Source organism: Sceloporus occidentalis, unplaced genomic scaffold (assembly GCF_023333645.1).
Source record: "Sceloporus occidentalis isolate IW3139 unplaced genomic scaffold, rSceOcc1.0.p SCAF_19, whole genome shotgun sequence".
Classification (NCBI taxonomy): Eukaryota; Metazoa; Chordata; class Lepidosauria; order Squamata; family Phrynosomatidae; genus Sceloporus; species Sceloporus occidentalis.
In genome coordinates, this window is record NW_028316999.1 from 1,148,126 (window position 1) to 1,172,125 (window position 24,000).

The 24,000-nt window shown below is 38.1% G+C and overlaps 1 protein-coding gene across 1 annotated transcript in view; it reads right to left on the bottom strand.

The window, feature by feature from the left end:
- Positions 1 to 24,000, bottom strand: part of LOC149302268 (DIS3-like exonuclease 2) — a 138,500-nt gene that overhangs the window by 17,256 nt on the left and 97,244 nt on the right. Inside the window, exons 12-14 of the mRNA XM_089482395.1 lie at positions 22,362 to 22,469; positions 21,383 to 21,616; positions 10,074 to 10,153 (exon numbers count right to left, since the gene is read on the bottom strand). Of these exons, the coding sequence (XP_089338521.1) occupies positions 10,074 to 10,153; positions 21,383 to 21,616; positions 22,362 to 22,469 (422 nt within the window). The remainder of the gene's footprint in view (positions 1 to 10,073; positions 10,154 to 21,382; positions 21,617 to 22,361; positions 22,470 to 24,000) is intronic.

Here is a 24,000-nt window from a genome sequence, read left to right on the forward strand (position 1 = left end):
TTAAAACACACACATATATATATATATACATATATATAATTATTTTACTGATCTACAAAATAAAAAAACCTGATGCATATATTCTAATATTTGCCCTGAATTCAGAACACTGGCCCCAACATTTTTTCTTTGGTCCTGCTGAATGCATCCATGTCGAAATAACCCCGGTACCTCACAAACCTACACTTGAGATGTGCATAAGTACTTATGATGAAGCAGTTGTGTGCAAAAAGTATCAGATTGTGGATTTGTGCAGTACTTGTACTCCATGTTGTAACACTGAGCATTTCTACTGTACATTGAGTGCATTTTTTTTTCTTTTATACCAGTACTTTACCTTATTCTGCATTAAGTCTAGCATTTGCACCATTATTAAAAAGTAAATAGATTTTAATAAGACTCACTCTCCAGTCCATGTCAGTCCACTGCATTAGACTTCTGAATTTCTTTAATTGTGAAGTTACATACTTAGCCTACGCAAATTTTAAACTTCTGAAATCGGGTCATGTATTTTAATTTACATATAAACACTTGTCTTTTTTTCGTTTTTTTGACATTCTCTTTGCCAAATATTGTTTTCCAAGTTCAAATTAGTGTTCAAAGTCTTAAAGAACTTGTTTGTTTCTCAAAGGAAAATCACTCCCAGTAAAACTCATCCTTGCCAAACGTCTGCTATACTGGCTGAATCTGCGCATCGGTAACTCTGTACTAATTATGGAGAAGTGAGACTGTGCCTTTCTATAAAGGGTTTATTTCTCAGCAGAGGTTTGACTCCGCACCACGCCTGCAGGCCCACTAAGTGGCTATTGAATTCATTCTACAGGAGTTGTGTTCATTAAGCAATTCGTTTACAGCTTCTAAGAGTTAGCAACTTGATTCAGCATCAAATGAAGATCAAACTAAAATTTATGTTTAAAGATGGTCTATATAGCAAAATACATAAAAATGGTCATATCTTTCTGCTTGCAGTTATAAAATCATCCAAAATGTTGGAAAAAAATGTTGCTACTCCTTTAAGGTGAATGTGTGCAAGTCCCATACAGCCCATAGAATGCATTTTAAAGTACTTTGTAGCCTATTTAGTAAAAATTAGGGACACACCACTAAAGTAGTTGGCCAAATTTAGCAGAATGGGCAGGTTGGCCCAGGGGGGCCAGAGTCTTCAAACATGGCTGGTCAGACTTGGATCAACCCACACTGGATGGCAGGGATGCATTGGTGTCACATAACACATTATGACCCCTAAGTAAAAGTGTGGCCGCAATAAGGAAAGGTGATTTGTTATTTATAATAGATCAAAGTTAATTAAGGTGCTTCAAATAAGCTTATAAATTGTGATATGTACTTTGATATATGCTATACAATATATGCTTTGTGCAAAAAACAAACAAAAACAAAAAAACCTGCCAGCACTTAAAGTAGATAAAGTGCAGCGCTCAATAATTTATAACAAATATATCATGAAAGTTAAAAATGAAATGTTGTGCAGTATTCAATAAAATTAATACATCTATTGTTTCAATGTAACACCATTTATTCACTTTCATGATATATTTGTTATAAATTATTGAGCGCTGCACTTTATCTACTTAATGATCCGTTATTGATAGATGGAGTATGTTTTAGTGTAAGTGTGTGTGATAGCGAGTGTGCATAAGAGTGTGCTAGTGTGTTTGTGTGTAGTTGCTGGGGGGCACTCAGCTATACCTGCTCAATGGGCCAGGAGGTAAGTATATATATTTCAACAAAGCAGACAAATACAGGGTACACTAGGCACAATTGGCTGCCAACCCACGGCAAAACTAGCCATAGTAATAAATTCCAGTGCTTTTATTATGAAAACCTGGAGCACAAGATACAGCTGTGAACATTCAGTTGCTAGATCTACCCCTCCATTTTTTATTTATTTTAATTATAAGATGCACTGGATCACCTGGACCAGTGCCATAGGCTTGGGTGTCAAATATAAGAACAGCTCAGTGCTTGTATAATACTTGTGTACCCATAGTGGTGGTCTTTAATTAGAAAAAGCAAAAGGCGGGCACACCTGATGTGCCAATTGAATCTGGGCAGCCAGGGGGATTAAGCAGACTGTCTTTCCTATCATATATCCTAAAGGGCAGCATATATCCTGTCCTCCCACAGAATTTCACCCTGAATAGAAGTCAGCCTTCAAAGGCAAAAACTTATGAATGCAGACATTCTGTGCAGGGGTATAAATACTGCTAAACCTTCAGGGCAAAAGAAAATTGACTTTTTGGGTCCCATTTACGGGGACATTGGACATTAAAATTAAGGCATCTGAGCAGGTCCTTCTATCTAAAATGGCTCATGATATGAGAATTATAATATAGGGTTTTTTCTCCAATATGAATGGTGTTATTTCAGAGACAATCCTGGACCACAAGCATAAGTTAGTGAAAAAGTTAGTAGCAGTTTGAGGTGTTAAGGATCAGATTGTGTTCCACGTGGAACATTGAGTACAAAACTACAATGTATCACACTAGCGACACAACTCAAGCCATGATAGCTGTTACTGAGAATCTACCAGCCACCGATTGGTTAACGTGGGATTCCGAGAACTGAATGGTTGTGGCACACACTGAAGCGCGCCACTGCATTTTCTTTACGACCTACCAGTATGTCCAATGGGACACCTTGGCAAAGCTTTTATGTCTATAGGGGCTCAAACGGGTAAAATATACGATAGCTCAGTGTCCACTTTAAACTCATGCATATTAAAGTACTTAAATATACAAAAGTCTTCATCGGTAGGGCTGTAGGGGTCAGTAGAATAAACATACTTACCTTTAGTAGAAGCTGCAGTGCAACTCCTTAGAAGTGAGGTTTAATGGCCCTAAAACCAATGGGAATGCTTTCTGTGTATGCTTGCAAGGGTCTTGTGTCCTGAAGCACATGTAAGTTAGCGTTGGAGCAGAGTGTAGTGAGCATATGCATTGGCACCAAGGAGATGTGTTCAGTCAAACCTAACACCTGCAAGCCTAGGCGTGAAGAGGGTGGAGGTTGGGCAGGTAATGAAGATCCCGATACCATAGACCAGTCCTTAAGGGCTACAGTCCATAAGTTTGGAAATTCTAGGTTGAGCGTCGGCATCTCAAACAAAAGTTAACGACCAGATATTGCTGCATCCAACTAGTCTAGAATCTTCCATTGGAATATGGCAATACATTAGACTTGGAAGTCTAGCAGATCCACCCTCTATACACTTGGTGATACTTGCTAACTTTCCACAAACAGCTGCACTGTCCTGCAGGAAGATAAACACATTTTCTTACAATGATCCATCCAACGTAATCCCCATATCTTGATGAAAAATCAGTGCTACAAAAGGACAAGTCATATCTTTCTTAGAACACTTCTCATTAAAGAAGAATTAACGTTTACATTACAGCTGAAAAGTTGACAGCACAAGCATAATTCTGTGACCTACAGCGTCCCTCACTTTTACTCACTGCACCCTTACAAAGCCTGCAAAACAATCAGTTTCTTAAAGGGAGTAGAAAACTTCTGTCCTCAGGATTTGTCCCCATTTAAGACAGCTGCTCTCATGGTATACAAGATTGGTTTCTAATAAATACACTTTGCTTATTTTAACCCATTAAAAACCATTACACTGGTATATCAAGTTATACCAAACCGTTTCACATGGAACTTACATTTTCCCCAACCCTACATTTTATAAAGGCACACCTCAAGGCAAAATTCCAGAGGAACAGTCAGAAATAGAAAACAGAGGCTGGTTTTGTAAAACATCCCCATATAGTCATTGATAAAGTACACTATTTTGCCAATCTGTTGCTTGCTTTTTCTGGAGTTGACACCTGCATTTTACAAATGTTTTAAGATAGTTCTAACTAAACTAAAATAATCCCACCTGGAATGGGGCCTGGGGAGAACATGTGCTTTAAGTAAATAGCAAGAGCCGTAAAGGTTTGAAACTGCTATAAAACCTGGAGTTGTAATCAGCATATAAAACACCTTCCAATACGAGGGTTAGTTTTCTGTGATGACTTCATTCTCTATCTGGGGGCAAAATCTGGTCAGCGCCTTCTCTATGCCCTACCCTGTAAGAAGAGCAATACTTATTCCTTACTGTAAGGTGAGCTTTGTATATTAAAGAGGATGGGAAAGGTAGACGGTGTATACCGATGATACAAGTAGCAAATTTAACCCCAAGCTCAAGAACGTCTTAAACAAAAAGTGATATGTACACATACAGTGCAACAAAATCATGTAGAAGAAAAGGCTTGCACAAAAAAATCATAGAATCACAATACAGATTCTATAATTATCCACTCTATGACACAATCAAAACTTTTCTTAGTAATGTGAAGCCCTCTGGCTGTTTGGTATGGCTGCAAACCCTGACATTAAAAGTGTATGGGATTGCTCTCCAGGCTTCTTCAATGCAACAGCAGTAATTCCAGAGAACACAGTCTCCAGAAGTTTAAAACAACAGGAGCGAGGGTTAAACAAGAGGTCTTGAGAGGCACAAAAACCCATCACTGCAGAAAACCGGCCAGGGAAATAACTGAAGATAGATTAGAAGGGGTCTGGAGTTCAAACATAGTGCAGCTCTAGGGTTATATACATGCATATTTTGAATATGCAGAAACCAATAAAGAGAACTGCCATGGAGAGGGTATCTTTTGTACAAGATAATTGTCAAAAGTGACCAATTGGTGGTCAAAACTTGAGCATGAAAACCTTATAAAACCAAGGGGAAAAATATTTAGAACATCACCATTTAGCACCTTGATTACTTGAATCAACTAATCAGGATGGCCAGGCTTATGGGGGGGGGGGGGGGTAGTAGCCAATACTGTCCAAGCACTAGCCATTGTGAGACTAACTCTTGACCGGTTTTATTATATCTTCTTTGATTCATTTGTCCAAACTAGTGCAAATGCAAATTCAAGTCTAAAAAATGGTAGTATAAATAGTTTGTATTGGTTTATTAATGTTATGTTTTCATTAGGTGACATGCAATAATGAATTCCTAACATGCCCCACAAAAGTTAGACAGAGTAGGACATGCTTTATGGGTTCTTTGGCAATAAAGGAATACTGTTTGGCAGCTGTAGTGCTCGCACAGCTGATTATATAGCAAACCACTCAAGATACACAAACAATAACAGAAAGCGAAATATATCAGCTGATCATAATGGTCACCTGAGAAGAGGTACAAGGTACAGAACAGTCATCTATGCCCAAAGGAGGAAGCAATAGCATAAGTGACTCTGACGTGGTAGATTTGGAAGTGGCATGTCTCATCATTAAGAAACTGAAGGAGTGAGCTCATGGTAGGGAGAGAAACAAATCTCCACTGTATACAGCTCCAGACTTGTTCTCATGAGCTCATCCTTGGCATACAACAGGTGAACATTGTACACAGCTCAGCGATTTAACAAGCTATTCAGAAATATTACAAAGGGCAAAACTTATCAATCAAGAGCACGTACAGAAGATGTTCTCACCGTCCGCTGCAGCAGAACGCAGCCAGCCTCAGGCATGAGCCTATGGCAAACACTTAACACTCCTGTTTATTGGAAAGCCAATATTTCTTATACGGAAGAGATTAGTGCGTTGTACATACATGATAGCTATGTAATGGTGCACACAAAATTATTAAAGTGAAAGTTGCTTTTAATAGCACGTCCTTAATATTTGAGTATTTCCTTTAGGATAAAACTATAAAAGGGAAGGCTACTTCGTTGGTAGGTGCTTACAAAAAACAGATCAAACCAAGACATATCTAAAGCAGATCTGCCACATCGCAACAAATCTCGTATTAGCTAAGCCTATGTAAGTGCAAATTAAGCAATATATATGTAGTATACATGGATGCAGCCAACCACCTGGTCACCAGAATTGGATATTACTGACCTATCCTTAATAGAGTGTTTTAATTAGGTCAAATGGCTTTAGAAAAGGTGAAGAGTGAGACTGTAAATTGCTTCAAGAATGGAAAACAATTAGAAAACAAGTTGTCTCATTTAGCCTCAGTCTCCCTAAGGCAAGTCTTTAAAATTTCCAAACAGACTCAAGCAAAAAGCGCAAGCTCTATGCAGTTTTAATAGAAGTAATTAGTTCACCAGCACTCAATATAGAAGTAAAAAAAAAAAAAACAAGCCTACGTAGCTATCATGGTTTAAAGGGTATTGCTCAGTTTCCCTGTGGTAAACTTTTAAATATCTTCAAAGCTATTAAATTAACTTTAAAAACAAAAATGTAACCTCTAGATCATAACACAATTTAGTTATGCTAAAAGTGAGGACAAGTATACCAAAAAACATGCAATTGACAGTGTGTTCCTGTAGATGGCAGTATATATGCTGACATCATTCAAAGCAAAATGGTATGTACTTATTTTTCCGAGATCCAAGGTTACACACACATACCTTAATATGCTTTTATTATACATACACACACAAACCTATAAATACATATACACACACACACACACGCATATACACAGTCTCTTTAGTTAGACTATGAGTGCGTATTAAACATGTTTAGCAGAAATATAACAAGATTGAATGCCTTATAACAATGCAGTTTTATTTGGTTAAAAGATAACTTAGATGTGTCAATCTTTTCAAAATACCAGACTTCAATGTATTAATGCTATCATCACAATCAATGGAATTTCTTTTGGAAGTATTTTGATAGATATATACAAACAGTGTTTGCATGTTAAACATCTATCACTGTAAATACAACAGAGGGGATAGCATTGTGGTTTTTTTTTTTATATAACTCTTTTAATGTCTTTACTTACACACACTTATCATCATGAATATACAGGTACGCATGTAAGATATACAATATGGATAAATATAATAGATCATTTAACATATTATACAAAGGAACTGTGCACTCTGCTCATTGTTTCTGTTCAGTTCATGTATATTCTCAAGTTCTTAAAGTCTATGTATGTAACTAGATGAACGTTTTTTTTTTCCTTCAACTTTACTAAGATTGTGTTTTTTTCCGGATTGCATTCAGATGTCTTTACGTTGCATCTCCTTAAAAATTACCATTCAATTAATTGTTGCCCTAAATAACCCATAAATTACTGCATATGTCCTTCCAACGAACTTATCAGGATCAGCCATTACTTTCTCATATATATATATATATATAATGTTTCCAGTTATTTTAATCTAATTTATTTAATTCACCTCAATTATGCAATAAAAAAAAAAGATTTCTATAAAAAAAAAATCATATGAGGTTTCCTACCTATGTGCTACATATTATTTATGTCTAGCGTACATAAACAGAGACTCTAAACTCATGTTGTGCCCACGTCCTGGCAACCCAGCTGGTTAAGCAGTCTAGCATGAATATGGAACAGACATGAGCAGGGCTTATAATGAGGCCCTAGGCAATGATCCCACTAATGCCCCCCGCAGCCTAGTGTGCTATGGAGGTATATGCAGCTGCCGACTGAGTCTCAGTGCTTCTGGGTATAATGTCCTATGCAGTATCAGATGCTGCTTCCTGCAACTACAGGTGGTGCTCAGACCACAAATGGGGACATCATTGGTGGAGAGGACTCTACTAATGTCTCAACAGACCTCCACCTGCATCAAAGTATTAGCTCATGTCTGGCAGATGTTTAAGGTGGCCCAAGGGATAGCTGCAGTTGGCACCAAAACATGCTTCAACCTGGGGCAGGTGTCCCTTTCACCTCATGTTGAAGATGGCCCCAGATAGAAGAAAGCCCAGAGTCTGTGTAATGCTGCTCTCTATTCTTTAAAACAGGGTCAGCAAAGCAAACATGGTAATTATACTTGAACTATCATTTCTACCACAAGCTCCATAACACTGAAGTGTACGAAACTTTGAGTATTACATTCATAATTATTTCAGTTATAAGGGTTACAAGTTAAAACCCCCGTTAATATATTATGATACAGTACTTGCTCACCTGAACATCGTAACACCTAACAAAAGAGGCTCATACAACACTTTTTTAGTATCTTCAGGGGGAAACTATGAGCTCAGACCTACCCACCAAACAGAATTATTGAGCATTGTACAATTATCATGATATGTCACACAATGGTTATTGTTTGCATCCATAATAACAACCCATGACAAACAAGCCAAAACACATCATCAGCCATGCATTTTTAATTTAATGAAAAACAGCCCCTCAGCTTCCATGGAACTTGTGACTAGCTACAGACATCAAGGCTCTCCAGTGTAACTCCTTCTCATTACATCACAATCTCCAGATTAGAAACACAAAAAAATATAGAACGTGTGTCATTCAGTATTAAATGTTTCAAAGCCTTGACGGAGTATTTCGAAGAGGCAGTAGTAAGGTTACAGAACTCAGTACTCATCCAAATCAGTGCTCTTCCAAAATGTTACAATGCATGGAAGAACAATATTTCTTAACATGAGCCGAAACTTTCTCAGGATCAGAAAGAAGGTCATGTTGTTAAAGTCTTGGAACCGCGTTGACCGGAATGACATTCTACGCCATGAATAGATTGGCTGGAACTATTCATTTGGTATGCTATCTACAGGTCACAATGAAAACCCCATCATAATTACCAAGGCAAAAACAGGAAAAAAAAAAAAAAAAAAAAAGATTAACTAATCTGTATAAAGCAGGGCTATTGTCACTCTGCAATAATGGCCTGGAAAGCCATAAACCACATAAATGGAGGAATGGTATGGGTTAATAATGCCTCAATGTTAAAATAACTGTTCTTCACATAAAGCCAGTATCAAAAGTATTTTTCACAAGGTATGTTACAATCTCACCCCATTCTAAGGATACTCAATGCCATTAAAAAACAGATGTGGAAGTAATGAACAGCCCGTCAGTTTCCCTTGCTAGTCGTAAAAACAAATCTATGCAGGATCTAAATTAATCTGCATTTCCAGTGAGTAGTTTAGTCTCAACAGTTGCCTTAAATCCAGAGTTGCCAGATTAAGAAGCATTTACCCAGAATACCTTTTTGCTTTACCAATAAGCAGGGGGGGGGCACACATGGAGTTGTACATGCCTATAATACATAATAAACTTAGCAGTTAAACATCTCCAGTGTCTTACAAATCGGAACTAGTATAGACAATAGTACCACACCGTCTTATTTCCTGGGCATCCACTCTGGAATATTAATAGTTTTAAGCTAAAAGTTGGATATATAGCAAAGCACTTCAATACAATGTACATATAGCACCATGACAAGGAGTCATGTGACTCAATATTTACTTTCCTTACAGTATATGCTTGTGACTAGTATCCAGCAACTTAGAAGGAAACAGCTCATGTGTATTCAATGAACACATTGCGCATTGGGGTCTGTATTGAGAGATGTGAAGAGTTTACAGGAGCATTGCTTATCAGCTACTTGACCTCACAATACATTACGACGAACCAAACCCAGTAAGCTTGGATGTATAATGTATAGTTAAATCAGTAAGATTAAATTACAGTTTGAATTATGCATGGCCACATTTGCTTTTTGCTGAAGACACCTGCAGGTGGGGACCACTCATTAAGAATAGTGAATGAGGGAGTCGAAAACACAACTCTCCCTCTGTCTTCCTGGGGTAATTCACCGGTGAGTATGAACAGACTTAAGTTATCCAACTCCTGATGATCCTAGGTAATTCACCATTTTATGAACTGAAGATTTACACTAATGCAAGCTTTGTTTTATGGTTACAAGAGCTGTAACTATACATGTACAAGCACATTTGCATTTTACATATTCAAACATACGCATTCTTTTTCATATAATTGAGAAGTGTGCTACTGCATTTTCTTATTTTTTTATTTTTTTTTTAATTGGCTTACTACCATCAATATCACCACTGATCCCAGAGGTGACAAGACAGGTCTAAATAGTGTATGCTGGTTATATCGGTTATAAAATGGTATACACACTCACAATATATATATATGTGGATGTGGTGTGTGTGTGTATATATATTATATACACATACATACATACATACATACATCTCATAAATAAGATAATTCTCAAAGAGAGATGCATAGTCATATTCCAGGGTTTACTTACTTGTTGCTGTCTCTGTAATTATATATGTAGCATCCTTGGGGCATCCCACTTTCCTTATCCAAGGTAAAAGCCAGTTTGAGCTGCACAAAAGATGGGAAAACGTGCCTTGTTATAAATGTATGTGTATAGGCAAAAGTATTCCAGGACAGACAATAGGTAGAGAAACCATTCGATAAAGAAACTAATGCAAATAGAAACCATGTTAATTGTTATGATATATAATGGGCAGAACATATGTTTTAACGTTACCATTTTTTGCTCAAGACAAATTGGAGTCTATAGTCAAAGTTAATATTTTTCTATTAGCCACAGATAAAAGTTATCAGCTTCATTGAGAGACTATTTGTTTCATACATTTAACACCATCTTAAAAAAGCACGATTGTGGCTTGGTAAAAATATGAATTTATTTAGACAAAGTGACAGGGATAATTGTACATTTGCTGGCTTTGACATTCAATACCATGTTTGACCATAAAGCTACAAAAAGAATGTGTGTTCTGTTTGGGAGACATTGCATTCTTTAGGTACATGTCACTAGGTAATATTAGCATTGCCATTGCTTGGTAATGTGTTTTTGGGTGGAATAAATGGGCTCCAGAAGACTCGGCCTACAGCCAAGCGTCTTTTTCTTTTCTTTTCAAGTATGCTCATGTTTATATATTTTATCAGAATGGTGTTGGTAAGACCCATGCTGTATTTGTGCTATGTTAAGAAAACTTGTACTCTGCAAAATCTCACTGAAGTGACTTGCTCCACAGCTGTTAGCCTGAAGTAATATACAGAATTCTCACTCTGTTTCTGACATGAGCGGATATAAGGATATGATCTCTGGTAAAATACTTTATTTCTTGTGTTAGCGTAAACATTTTCATGTATTTGGACAAGTTGGGTTATCTCACAAAGTCCCCATCCAAATATGCATTGTAGATGATGGATTAACCATGGAGCTTGGCAATGACAGCAAGAACAGCGACAGGGAATGTGTGTGTGTGTATAAGTGCTCATTGATCATTCATGCTCTAGTGTTCTACCTATCTGTTCCAGCCACATGAATTGTGATGGAATAGTATGAAAACTATTTTGAAGTTATACCTTCAAAACCATGAGGCAAGGAACAACTGAACAGTTATTTATTATTATACAAGACATATTCGAGGAAGTGAGCACAATGCCACGTTGATGGATGGAATACTACAGGCAGCCAGTATCTAGAATAAGTAGAGAACATGTCTGAGCTGAATCATTGGGTTGGACGCAAGGGTAAAATCTCTGCTGTCTGTGAGAAACACTTTATGAACCAGATTTGAGAATCTATATTTTTTTTTTAACAAAGCACATATACTCGCCTACCAATGACAATGCCAAGTTTAGCAAATTGTGGACATAAAATCTGAGGCATAATTCTTACACCTTATTTTAGGACCCTTTTCTGCAACTTTTGTCCAGAAGTTATCCAGCATATTATACATTGTGCTATAAAAGATCTTCCGCTTAATCAAATCATTAGGGTCCAATATATTTTAAATAAAGAGAAAAGTATAAACCCATATTAAACATGTAATATTATTTACATTAATCTAGTCCACTGGTTGTACATAGAAAATGGTCTGCCCACAGTGTTTGTAAAATAACTAATTATTCCAGAGTAGTTATAAAGAAGCAATAGTTCCATTGAACATTTTGCCACTGTTCCAAATACTATAAGAACTTAAGATGAGTTGGATCCACAAGTTAATACTCTGTGGAAGATGCCCGTTGTCTTTTTTAACCATGCCAGTAACCGATTTAATATATGGCGAGATTAAGAGTGACAAAGGAATGAACAGATGCTGGCTAGAATCCCATTTCCAAAAAGCCAGACAGGCGCACTATGCGATCAATCATATCCATATCATTGTATTGAGACTTCCCCATTTCTTGACTAAACAGAAATGTCTATAAAACCCACTTTTCTAGTCCATCTCTGGGCCAGACACTACCAAAAACAAGGTCCCACAGAAGCACCATACTTTGATGGCAAGGGCGGCAGTATTTTCCAAGACGGCACACACACACACACAAAAAGGGCGGGCAAAATCATAAAAATCCATTAAAACTGAATAAAGGGGGACTTGTCGTCTCACTGTTGACAAGAGGGGATGGGTAGTGTTGGATAATTGCTGCCTGCATGACTGAATCACAATATGTAACATCACTCAAGTACTGCACAAAACCACATAGGCACAGTGAGAGGTAATACTGATGGGGTCACCCATGAAACGATTAGACACGGGTTTTGCCATTCAGAGAATCTTGGCTGCCAATGAACTATTGTTTTAAATGTCCAAGTCCAACAAATCCACTCAATTCCTTAGCTTTGAGAACTTTACTGTGGTTTAAATTGAATTTAGATGTTCATAGGCAGGGTCTGAGAATGCCTATTGAAGTTGCAAGATTGTTTCCCCAAAGTGCCATTGTGTTGTCCATTTTTGTAGCCCAGTAGGAGGTTTCCAATCTCCAAGGTACAAGAATACATTGGTCAGTGTGTCACACACACACAATGTAGAGAGCTGATGACTTTGAAAAGTGTACCATTATAACCCCAACCCCCAGAGAACAGAAGGTTATTCTCTTGCTTTGATGTTCTTTTAGTCTCAAACTTTACTCATCCATCACTGACAGCAAAAGGCTCCATGCAGGCCTGAGAGTCAGTTCACCTCTTTATAAACTGGAGAGAGGGGGAACAACACAGCTAGAAGACTCAATGTTGTCCTTGAAAAGAGACAAATAGGAAGCTTCTTAACTTAATAAATTATAGCAAGGCTACTCGTGTAGAAATTATTTTCATCGTTGCTCCAAGAGAGGCCTCCAATGTTAAGCAAGGAGGTCACAAGCTGTTTGTCATTAGTCAACAGATGGGAAAATATTCTTTCTATAGCAAGTGAATATTTAAATAGCATTGTATTGAAACAATGTTTACTGCCAAACAAGCATGTTCTAGCACTATGAATTTAGGAGATTTTATAGGGTTAAAAAAATCCACTGTAGCATTACATAGTGCTAGCGCTTTAAAATTCATCTTAGTTAAAAGATCCGTTTTATTTTACATTTATGTTTCCTTTATCCAAGGCACCATACAAATACATAGAGGCCCCTGCCACAACCTTAGAATAAAGATAAGCCGGATAGAGGCGAAACCCAAGTTATAAGGCAGGTGTGGTATTGGAGAGGATAGTTCTTTGGAAGAATTACTTCTGTGGTGTAAGGTTTAGTGACCTGTAGCTTTTAGTATGGTGATTATTGGCAGCTATTGTCTGTCACGTGGTCACTGCCTGTTTTAGTCGACCCACACTGCCATATTCTCCATGTCATATGATCTTGTTTCCAAGATTCTCTATTAAAGATTCAGTAACCTAGATAGATTGGGGTACAATTTAGCTAGCAATTGACTGAAAAGGGGGTATTTTCTGTCTATACACAACCAATTTAAATACAGATACTTTAAAATCCCTTGATTTGGTATAGATTAAAGAGCCCTGCTGACAAGCTGCTCAATAAATAGTGTTCTTTGGACAGTACAGCTGCAAGGCAGTAGGGACCACTTCTCTGTGGAGTAAGGTGCTAAGTTACTGTAATAGGAGGTAGCAGGAGGGTTGCAGATTGAACTTCTCAAATGCAGTATGTATGATGCGCTAGATTTTTGCTACAAGATGGATTGCTAGTCATGTGCACCCATATCACTCGTTTGTTTCTTGAATTATGCATTATAACAGTCCAGCTCAGCCCTCCATGCAGGGGAAAACTGCCTTAATACACAATTAATTCAGCCGGATTGAAACCACAACTTTTTAAATTTTCCTGCCAACCCCTTCTTCAGTGAACAAACCCCAAAGAACTACATGTCCTATGATTCTCAGCCAGCATGTTGCTCCCAAAATAAGGATAGGATGTCTTGGGAATTATATTTTTGCATTACTTGAAGAGGTAAACCAACTACACTAGAGCAGATGGTACCAACAGCCAACTTCCCATAAAATATGCTGGACATAGGTCCAACAACTGGCCTGCTATGCAGTCTTCCCTACACTATAAATACAGAACAACCTTTACAGGCTTGCGTCAATCAATCCAAATCTCTATCCAAAGCTGTATTGTATTTTTAGCTCTATTTTTTATTTTCAAAGCACTTTTTTCATACAGATACTTTTTTTTTTTTTTTTTGACTTGATGATAAAAGGCAAAGATGATGATTTCCCATAGCCTGAGCATGCACTTGTCCTGCCACTCTGTAAAACCCATTATCTTCCTAGTTGTTGGTTAGTGTGCATTTTCATGAATTACAAGCCAATTCTGACAGAGCTGGCATGCAGAGTGAAATGACAACCAGTTTATTTAAATGGTTCTTCTTGAACCGTGCCAGATCCTGGTCATAGCAGAGAGCGTTAATCTACCTGCCTGAGACCGGGAGTTTTTTTAGCAATCTGAAGGAAACCAAATGTAAACTCCCTTAAATTAAACATCTTTCATCTTCTTATTAATATAACAAATTTGATGCCAAAATCCCCCAACCTCTCCAAGTTTTTTTCTCCTTTTTGTTTCTTTAGTTGCAGCAAAAGTTAAACAAAGCTTTGTTTTATCTTCACCTTGTCACGATCATGATCTTACCTAGGGGAATACATATCTCACACATGAGCAAGCAGAAGAGGAATGACATCATCTAGAATTTTTTTTATTTATTTATTTTTTTTTAAAGCAAAGGGATGATGGATGTTAATATCAGACACGTGAGCCAGCTTGCCACCATGCTGGCTAGAATTGCAACACTTCAAATCATGCGTGTTAAGAAAACTTAAGTTAATGCGAAAATCTTGAGCTTTAAAATATACACTGATCAGCCATAACAATATGATCACTGACGGGTGAAGTAAATAACACAGATAATCTTGTTATGGCACCTGTCCGCAGTTGGGATGTATTGGGCGGCAAGTGAACATTTCGCCCCCAAAAACTTGGTGTTAGAAGCAGGAAATATGGTTAAGCGTAGGGATCTGAGGGACATTGACCAAACTTTAATGGCGAGACAACTGGTTCAGAGCATCTTCAAAACTGCAGCTCTACACAATATTAGGTAGGTGATCATAATGTTACGGCTGATCGGTGTATTGCTATATTGCACTAAAGATGTAGTTAGCTTGCGCATATTATATACACACACACACACAATACGATTCAAGGATTTGGGGTCACTTAGCTTTTTTGTGGGGAAAAAAAAACATTTCTAGCCACGTAGCAAAGGCAAAACCCTTTTAAAAACTTAAACTTGGATTATCTAACACATTGTGCCATTGGAACACAGGAGTGATTGTTGCTGATAAAGGGCCTCTGTACCCCAATGAAGATATTCCATTAAAAATCCACTGTTTCCAGCTACAATAATAATTAACACCATTAACATCTGCACTGTATTCCTGATCCATTTGATATTTTAATGGACAAAATGTGCTTTTCTTTAAGGATATTTCTATATTTTTCAAAAAGCATCTTAAAAAAATGTGATTCAAGGAATACTTGTAACAGCCATGTTCTGAAACCAGTGTGCATGAAGCGTGGTGTTTAAGGGATAGGAGAATGAGGGTCATAACTTCGATGGAGTGAAGCAACTGCCCCATGTGCTGCAGGGTGATGGGAACTCTAGAGGGGAAAAGAAATGTTTGTAAAAGTAGCATTTAACCTCATGTATAGAACATAGAAATATTGGAACAAATTATGACACAAAAGAGCATCAAATGAGAAGCCTCTCAGGAACACAACATTAGCTGTATCAAAAGACATGTGCCTAAAGGGAACCAACAATTGAAAGGATACCATCAAGATCATAAGTTATACCTCACAACAAAGGTGGTACAAATATTTATTAAGCTCTAGCTTAAATTCTGCATTGTAAACCAAGTCCTCTTTGAGTTCACTGGCAAGTGGGACAGAGGGTCAAGTCTGAATGTGTTAGACACTTTTTGAAGGCTTTTCTTGCATGTTAACTGAAATTCCACTTCTAGCAGCCATGGTGTCTAGAGTTACAAGGATTTACCCTTTCTGTAATGTTTTTTTTCTCTCTCTCTCTCTCTCTTTATTGTGAATGCATGTAGGACAGACCAGGATAGCACCCACTGAGCATATTGTTTGCCAATTGTTTTCAACCCTATTACTGGGCCATTCTGTAGATTTTCCCCCTGAGGCTGATCAGTCCTGTTTCTAGGGTTCTTGAACAGTGTAAATATGATGTATGATGTAAATCTGGACAATATGAGGTAGCCAATGGAAAAATACAGACATCTTACTTGCAGACTGTGAAAACATCCATAATCTCTGACCTGTAGCTGTCAGGGACAGTTTGATTGAAGCATTTGACCACTTAAGAGCTCCTAAAACACAATGCACTTATTCTGAATGGATCTGACGAGTATAACACACAATTTTGAGGCTATGTGGGTGATGTGGCGTTTCCTTTGTGCAGTAGCTTTAATGGTTGATAATACCAGAACAGATAATCTGTCATTTTACACACTGAAAGAATTATCCATATGACAGACTAAACCCTGTCCCAACCTGATAATTCACAGAAATCAATACACTGCAGTAAATGAGCTATTCCATAAAGGGTCAATGTCTCTTTCACACCTATGTATTGTTCAGCTTCAGGCAATAAAGGGTTGATAACGCATCAGTTCCTTACCGTGTAAGTAGCTGATAGGGGTGGCTGAATTCATTTTTGGGTACAATATACATATAAATCCCTAGATGAAGGAAGGCAAACAAAACAAAAGCAAATTTGAGTATTTCTGTAACATTGACACAATTGGAGAAATACTAGGGTGTACAACACGCTGTGCAAAACAGCAGAATCATCCCTGTTCTTGATGTTTTTATTAAAGGAGTATAACTATAGTGTGGGAAAGATAGCTTTCCTAGAACATTTTCAAAGACTGCTATTGATATTTATGTTAATTTGAACACAGAATGCACACAAATGAACACTGCTTTAAATGGTTTAGTTTGCAAGAGGATACCACTACACTCAGAGCTTACTAGGTGTTGCTTGGTAAGCAGGAGAAAGCAATAGGTCTGTGACAGTAAGGTGAGGTATGTGGGAGTAACTGTCTCTTATGGGCCATTTAGTCAAACCTCTATCTTGAAGTCTCTAACTAGTCAAGGATCATCTGCAACAGAGCACACCATCTCAAAACTAAAAACTGTAGACAGAACCAAAGAGCCCAACCTTCTCCTTTCCAACATTTAAGGCTACAGAGCAGTCAATCTATTATGGTGTTCTAATGTTCCTAAAATTGGGGTGACTCAACCAAAAAATCTCAGTATGTTAGCTTTTTAAGTACAAAATTGTATTAAGGTAATTTGTATTAAGGTAAAATGCAACAAAGTGCAATGGACCATGTTCAGACATCCTTCAGAACAAGCATTAACTTTTTCAGCAATTTGAGCTACAGCAGCTGTTGAATTTGGCCACACGAGCCAGCCTTCTCCCTCCATATGCATCAAGGTGGCTTGGTCGCCCATGACCCTGTTGCTGGTTCACCCCTTTTCCTTCCTTGGACCGCTTTTGATAGATAATTGTTGGGGTAAATACCAAAATGTATATACAACAATAATGACCACTGCAGACTGGAAACACCCCACAAGAGCTGCCAGTTTGGAGATGCTCTGACCCAGACGTATAGCCATCCCAAATTGGCCCTTGTCCATCTCCCTCAGATCCTTATGTCTGCCCATTTTTCCTTCTTCTAACACAATAACGGAGGACGAAATGCTCACTTTCTGCCTAATATATCCCACCCACTGACCATGATAAGATAAGGTGCCATGATAAGATTATCAGTGTTTTTCACCTCACCTGTCAGTGGTCATAATGTTATGGTCAGTGTATAAAGATTGTGCAGAAGACTGTATGGAGAAGTGAGTAGCTTAGAATGTGGGTGTTCATTGAACTCAAATACTGACTCGGTGTCAGCCTCCCTAAAAAAAAAAAAAAAAAAAACAAGCAGCTTGTTCCTCGCTATCAGGATAGCAGAACAGAGTTTACAACTTTGGTTTTCCTTAGTGCCATAAAAATGACTAGGCTATTGGGACACTTTAAGCAGTAACTCCAAAGCCAAGGAAACGTGGCAAGTCTTAGGTCTGGTGTAATCTTCAAACAGCGTCAGCCTTGTACATGCAAGTCTGCTGTGGGTAAAGCACAAAACAAGACAAAGTTTGTGTTCTACATTTATCTTGTCAAGGAGACAGCCAGTATGTTGCAAGTTGTATCAGTCTTGTCACTCTTGCAGAATAAATGATTATCCATGTGTTACCTGAGCCAGAAGTCAAGGTACAACAAAGAGACCTGAACCAATGAGGCCTACAGCCAGAATCCTAGAACTTCACATACACACTTGGAGACTTATAACTGCTTCGCTGCAGCTCTCTGTTATAACATGCTTTGTTTGTTCTTGTACCTGGCTGCTCTCCTGTCTGGTGCCTCTTTTCCGACACGCTGAGGAAATAAGGCTTGGCTTTTGTTTTTAGAACATTCAGTGTCGTTTTGCTGCACTTTTTTCAACAAGGCTTTCAAGTTAAAATTAGTAAGGAGTGAAGTAATACCTGAGTAGCGAAGGAAAGGTTCAAGTATGGAGTGAGGTTGGACCCGCAGGGGAGAAAAGGAGTTTGTGTTAATCCACCTCCTGTCATTCACAATAGTTAACCCTTCCTCAGCAGCAGAAAACAAACAAACTTTTAGTCAAGTTTTATATTGGTGGTATAAGTAGAGTATTTAGTAGAGTATTTCCCCCAAACGAGCAGACAGTGGCTTTAAAAAAGTTCTTGCAGAGATATTTCCCTGCAATTTAGGTAAATCAACACAATCCTATGAAAGGGTTATTCAATCTATGAGATAAGAGGGTGTGTAATATTGCAGATCCCTAGAAGTCAGAAAATACTAAAAACCCAAAATTCCAATAATCCTGTCAGTGCTAAAATACTGATGATTATCTGTGCAATGATGACAACAAATCCTCTTACGGCAGACAAGTTCAGAACTGGTCAAATCAAATCTTCATTTATTTTGAAAGCCTTAGCTTTTTACATGACTTTAGTATAGGGGGGTATCAGACTATCATTTATGATAGTTTGCAGAATACTGTTACATGCTGTATTACTGATGGTATTTAACATGTACTAACAAATATATGGATTTTACTGACTAAACAGTGAGCTGATCAAAAGTGAATATCTGACTTCATTAACCATTATGAAGGGCTAAACAACTGCAAGTTTCTCCTGCAAAAAGGACAAGCTGGCCCCGCATAATGAATTATAAAATGTGTGAGATTTCCTAATATTTAGCTGTGCATTTTAAAGAGCCAACTCAGCTTTTTGGGCAAAATAAACTCTGAGGGGATGGCCTTAAATAATTAATTTGGCGACACTAAATGTTTCAGCTCCCTAAATCTCACCCAAGTTTTTTTTTTTGCTGATTTGCAATACAATCTCTAACATTGGAAATTATTTTGTAAATACAGCATAAATATTAAAATGTTGAACCTACTTTGCTTCTGGCTCACACCATAAATCACATGGGCTGTACACTCAAAGTGTGAGATTTGGTATGAAAAGGAAAGCATAACTTTCAATAGCCAAGAAGCTGTTTCATGCCTACAATATGAATTTGTACTTTCTTGATATTAAATCTCTCCCGTCACTGGGGAGAGACTGACCACCCTCGGTTGGCAACAGCAGGATTACCACAAAGAGAAAGTGAACGTTGTTCTTCTCACTGAGCCAGACAAGTTGATGATGTCATCTTAAAGGAAGAAGGGAATTTACCGAAATAGAAGTACGCAGACATGCTAGTGGAAGGCGCAGTGATGGATATGTCACACAGATGATACAGCTGTCACTGAAGCAGTGAACATAAACATTATGTCTTATATTCAAGGTCGTCTTCTAATCAGACCTCAAATAGAGGTCCGACTACAAGACAAAGATCCAGATCCCCCACAGCACTGCAGGGGACCTGGATCCTCCTCTCTAGCAGCCTTTGCTGCTGCCGGCACTTCGTGTGGGGGCTTCTATGACAGAGCGCCTGCATCACATGACTTCCGGTGCTCCACCATAGAAACCAGCCAGTTGGAGCACTGGAAGGTCATGTGATGCCGGCGCTCACCTCCACCGGCTGCCCCACTAGACACCAGGGAGTCTAAAGCACGGGTCACAAACGGGGCACTGGCAAGTCGGGGGAGGGGGGGTGTAAGAGGCGTATATGGGGGTGGGGTTCAATGGTTTTCTGGAGGCAGAGTGGCATATAGGGGGTTAAAAAGGCATATCTGGGAGGCAGATGTGCATAACTGGGGGCAGGTTGGCAAATAAAAGGAAATATTTTCAGTCAGTTCTTATTAAATATGAAGAAAATGGTTTACATGTAAATTAATATTTACTAGTAAAACTTTTTTTCCTATAGGGTAGTCTTATATTCAGGCTTTTTTCCTAAATTAATATTCAAATTTTGAGGGGTTGTCTTATAATCAGGGTTGTCTTTTAATTGAGCAAATACAGTATTTACAATCTACTCAATTCTTCACAAGATTCTTTTTCCTATCCTAGTTCCCAGCTGTATGAAATTTGTCTGAACATACAAAGGTTTTGGTATTTTTTGGGTTTTTTTTAATATAGGTTCCAAAAATGGAATGCTTTCGGTGCATTTAAGTATATTACATGCAGACATTTACAATGCCTTAAAGGGAAATTGTGCCTGGAAAACAATTGACAACGTGCTGTGATTCTGCAGAACATGAATGAAGCTAATTAAGTTTAAGCAGATTTTGTCTTTTGTAATTGTATGAATGGCAGGGAGCACAAGAGGTCAATGTTATTTTTTCTGCATATTCTCCTAGCAAACAGGTTTATAAATGTATACGCAGAAAATATACTTGCCTGAATTTTGTTCCTTTACCTACTGGACAGGCAGGACACAACGCACGTTGAGTGTTTCACGCAAGACAGACAAGCACATTGCACTGGCATGTGAAGACTGCCACATAGACATGTTTGTATGTTGGGGGCTTACATATCTTAACAAAATTGTAGTGTGAATTTTGATCCAAACACATGCTAACAAATGAGAACAAATGATATCCTGTGCAACCTTGTAATTACATTGACTTTAGTGGCAAATGCCTTCTATTAAAGCGTCCATGTAAGCGAGACCTATATGACGAAGCAATAATATAGTATCAAATAAACATACACAAAAAGGAGACAATCTAATGTAAGGTGGGTTCTCACCTGATCCAGCCTCAATGCCCCCTCATCAAAACGCTGTTTACGTAGGTTTTGAGCAATTTTATTAAGGTCTAGCACAGCCTGATGAATCTCATCTATTGTATGCTGGGGAGACACTGGGGGCAACTCCTCAGCGTTCATCAGCTTCTCTGGATTTTCAATCATGCTCTGCGCATGGTCATAACTCAGCTTCACACAGGAGCAGATGACAGTTCGTCCAAACCACTCGTCCAGGATCTGTAAAAGTTAAGTGTGGCCATTAAGAGGTTTGCTACCTCTAGGCTATAATCATGTTACATTAACGTTACTACACAGGAAGACCGTGTAACAATATTACACTCCCTTAGGTATTAGAATATAGAAAAATGCAACCATGCTTCTGCTGCCCTCTTTATACCCAATGTCGCAAATAGTTTCCCTTACAATACAATAATAATGTTCAATAACCAGGGAGTCCCAGTCCATAAAGTGAAACCCTCAAACAAGGTGCACATTCTTAAGAAATGGGAAGAGGTGTATGCTCTCAAGATGTGAGTACAGCCATTGTTTAACTTTTCTACCTTCATATTTTAAGGCCAACCACTACCAAGTCTTATCTCCAATTAAAAACAACTTGACCTATAGGTGAATTGTGGCAAGATACAGAATTTAATGTTACTGAATTAGTGATTATAGAGGACCTAATTATTGCCGCGAGAAAGTATATGTAGGCTCTGCTTATTCATTCTTCAGAAACAGGTTTTATTTATCATTCTTATTTTGGAAACTAAGGAAAGCAGAACTCCTTAATTTCACTGTCTATTATGAAGCGAAAATACTGGTAAGCTTCTCCAGTGGTAGGGGCTGAGATGGCAAGTATAGTGTATAATTCAATGAGTTAGGAGACTGAAGGAATCAATGATTTAACCAGGCATTGTACTGGGCCAGGCAATCTGAATAAAACCCACTGACTATATTCTAAAATTATATTTTTCACTCTTACCTGGCCTTGTGGAGTCATTTTCCATATGACTGAAAATGTTAGCCTGTCAGTCATTGGGTTAAGACTGCAGAGTTCCTCACAAAGTAGCCTGGGCAGCATAGGAATTACCTGAAAAAGACCAGATCAGAGAAAATCCCACAGAAGTATGTTATTACAAACCCAACCCTGACCCAGTCACGCATGTTAACGGATTATAAGACTTGGTTCTGTATAGCAATAGATCCTGAACCTACATGTAAAATATGCCCTGAGACTGTAGTACAGGAAAAATTCTCCCATGGGATTTATACTGATGTTCACTACCAGGGTCTTTAAAAAAAGACTACCAATAAAGAAACAAAATGGCTTCCTATACCTTACCCACCAAATGTTCAGTTCTTGTACGCGTAATTAACATACTTTACATGAAAGGTCCATGTAAGTCCATGCACCTGCTCCATAAACAAATGCAGGTACAATCCTAGGGCAAAGGCAGATAACCTCCCCAGCAATGAGTGGCATAAACCTACAAAAGGTCACTTAACACTAGGTGAAACCTAAAATAACGCCATTGAAACCTCCATTCTAGAGTAACTCACACCACAATAGTAGACTCATGTTAAACCACTACTGAGCTTCCTTATGAAATCTGCTTAACCACAACCAACACTATACAATGTCCTAGAGCAACCTTATACCAGCCGGTTAAAACAGGACTTCAATAACATGGCTATAATAAAGCATGAGGTTAAAGCACTGCCCTCTATGCGACACTGGGATAACACACCATGAAGTCTACGTTATTCAACAGGATGACTCACTCATAATATGGACAAGAGTGAAATCAGAAAATACGAATTAAGGTGTATCATATAACAACTGCTCAGCTGGAAAATAATTCTTCATCCATCCCATCATTTCCAATAAATCACAAAAGGCCTTCATGGTGATATGACCTCCACCAAAGATTTCTTCTGTACAATCAGTTCAGACAATGTTTGCGCATTATGTGCAACATTTTCCATATGACTGATCTAGGGTTCTGGAGCAGCCTACAGGCTGCCATTCTTCCTGAGGAATCAGCTTTAAGTTGCACTTCAAGAGGGATCAATTCCGTATTTCATCGTCTTTCGTGGAAAGGTTAAAGCAGTTTCAATCCCGTTTTAGGCCTGAAAGGGATTAACTGGCAAAAGGTTGCTAGGGTAATCATTTATTTTAGATAGAAAATACTTAACATTGAAATAGGATGGAGTGTAAATTCTGAAAGTTTTTTTTTTTTTTTATATATATATACACTGTATGACCTTACACACTATGAATTCTGTAGCGCATGAAAGACTGCAAAGAAGAATGACCGGCCACCTATCAACTGAGGTTGGGCCAAACCAGCAAGACAGAACATCATTCTGTGTTTCAGATGGTACTAGTAAGTCTAAAACCAATAGCCATTGAAATGTTACAGGGCATTAAACATGTAAATTAAGGGACAGAACAGTTTTGTATATTAAGTAAACAAAAGTCAAGTTAGAAAAAAGTTTACACTAAAAATCGAACAAAAATGTTTTCCCCTATTTAAGAACACCAGGAAAGTTTGTGTGTGTTACACACAAGTACAAGATATAACAGCTTGCATTACATCATTAGCTAGCGCTTCAAGTTT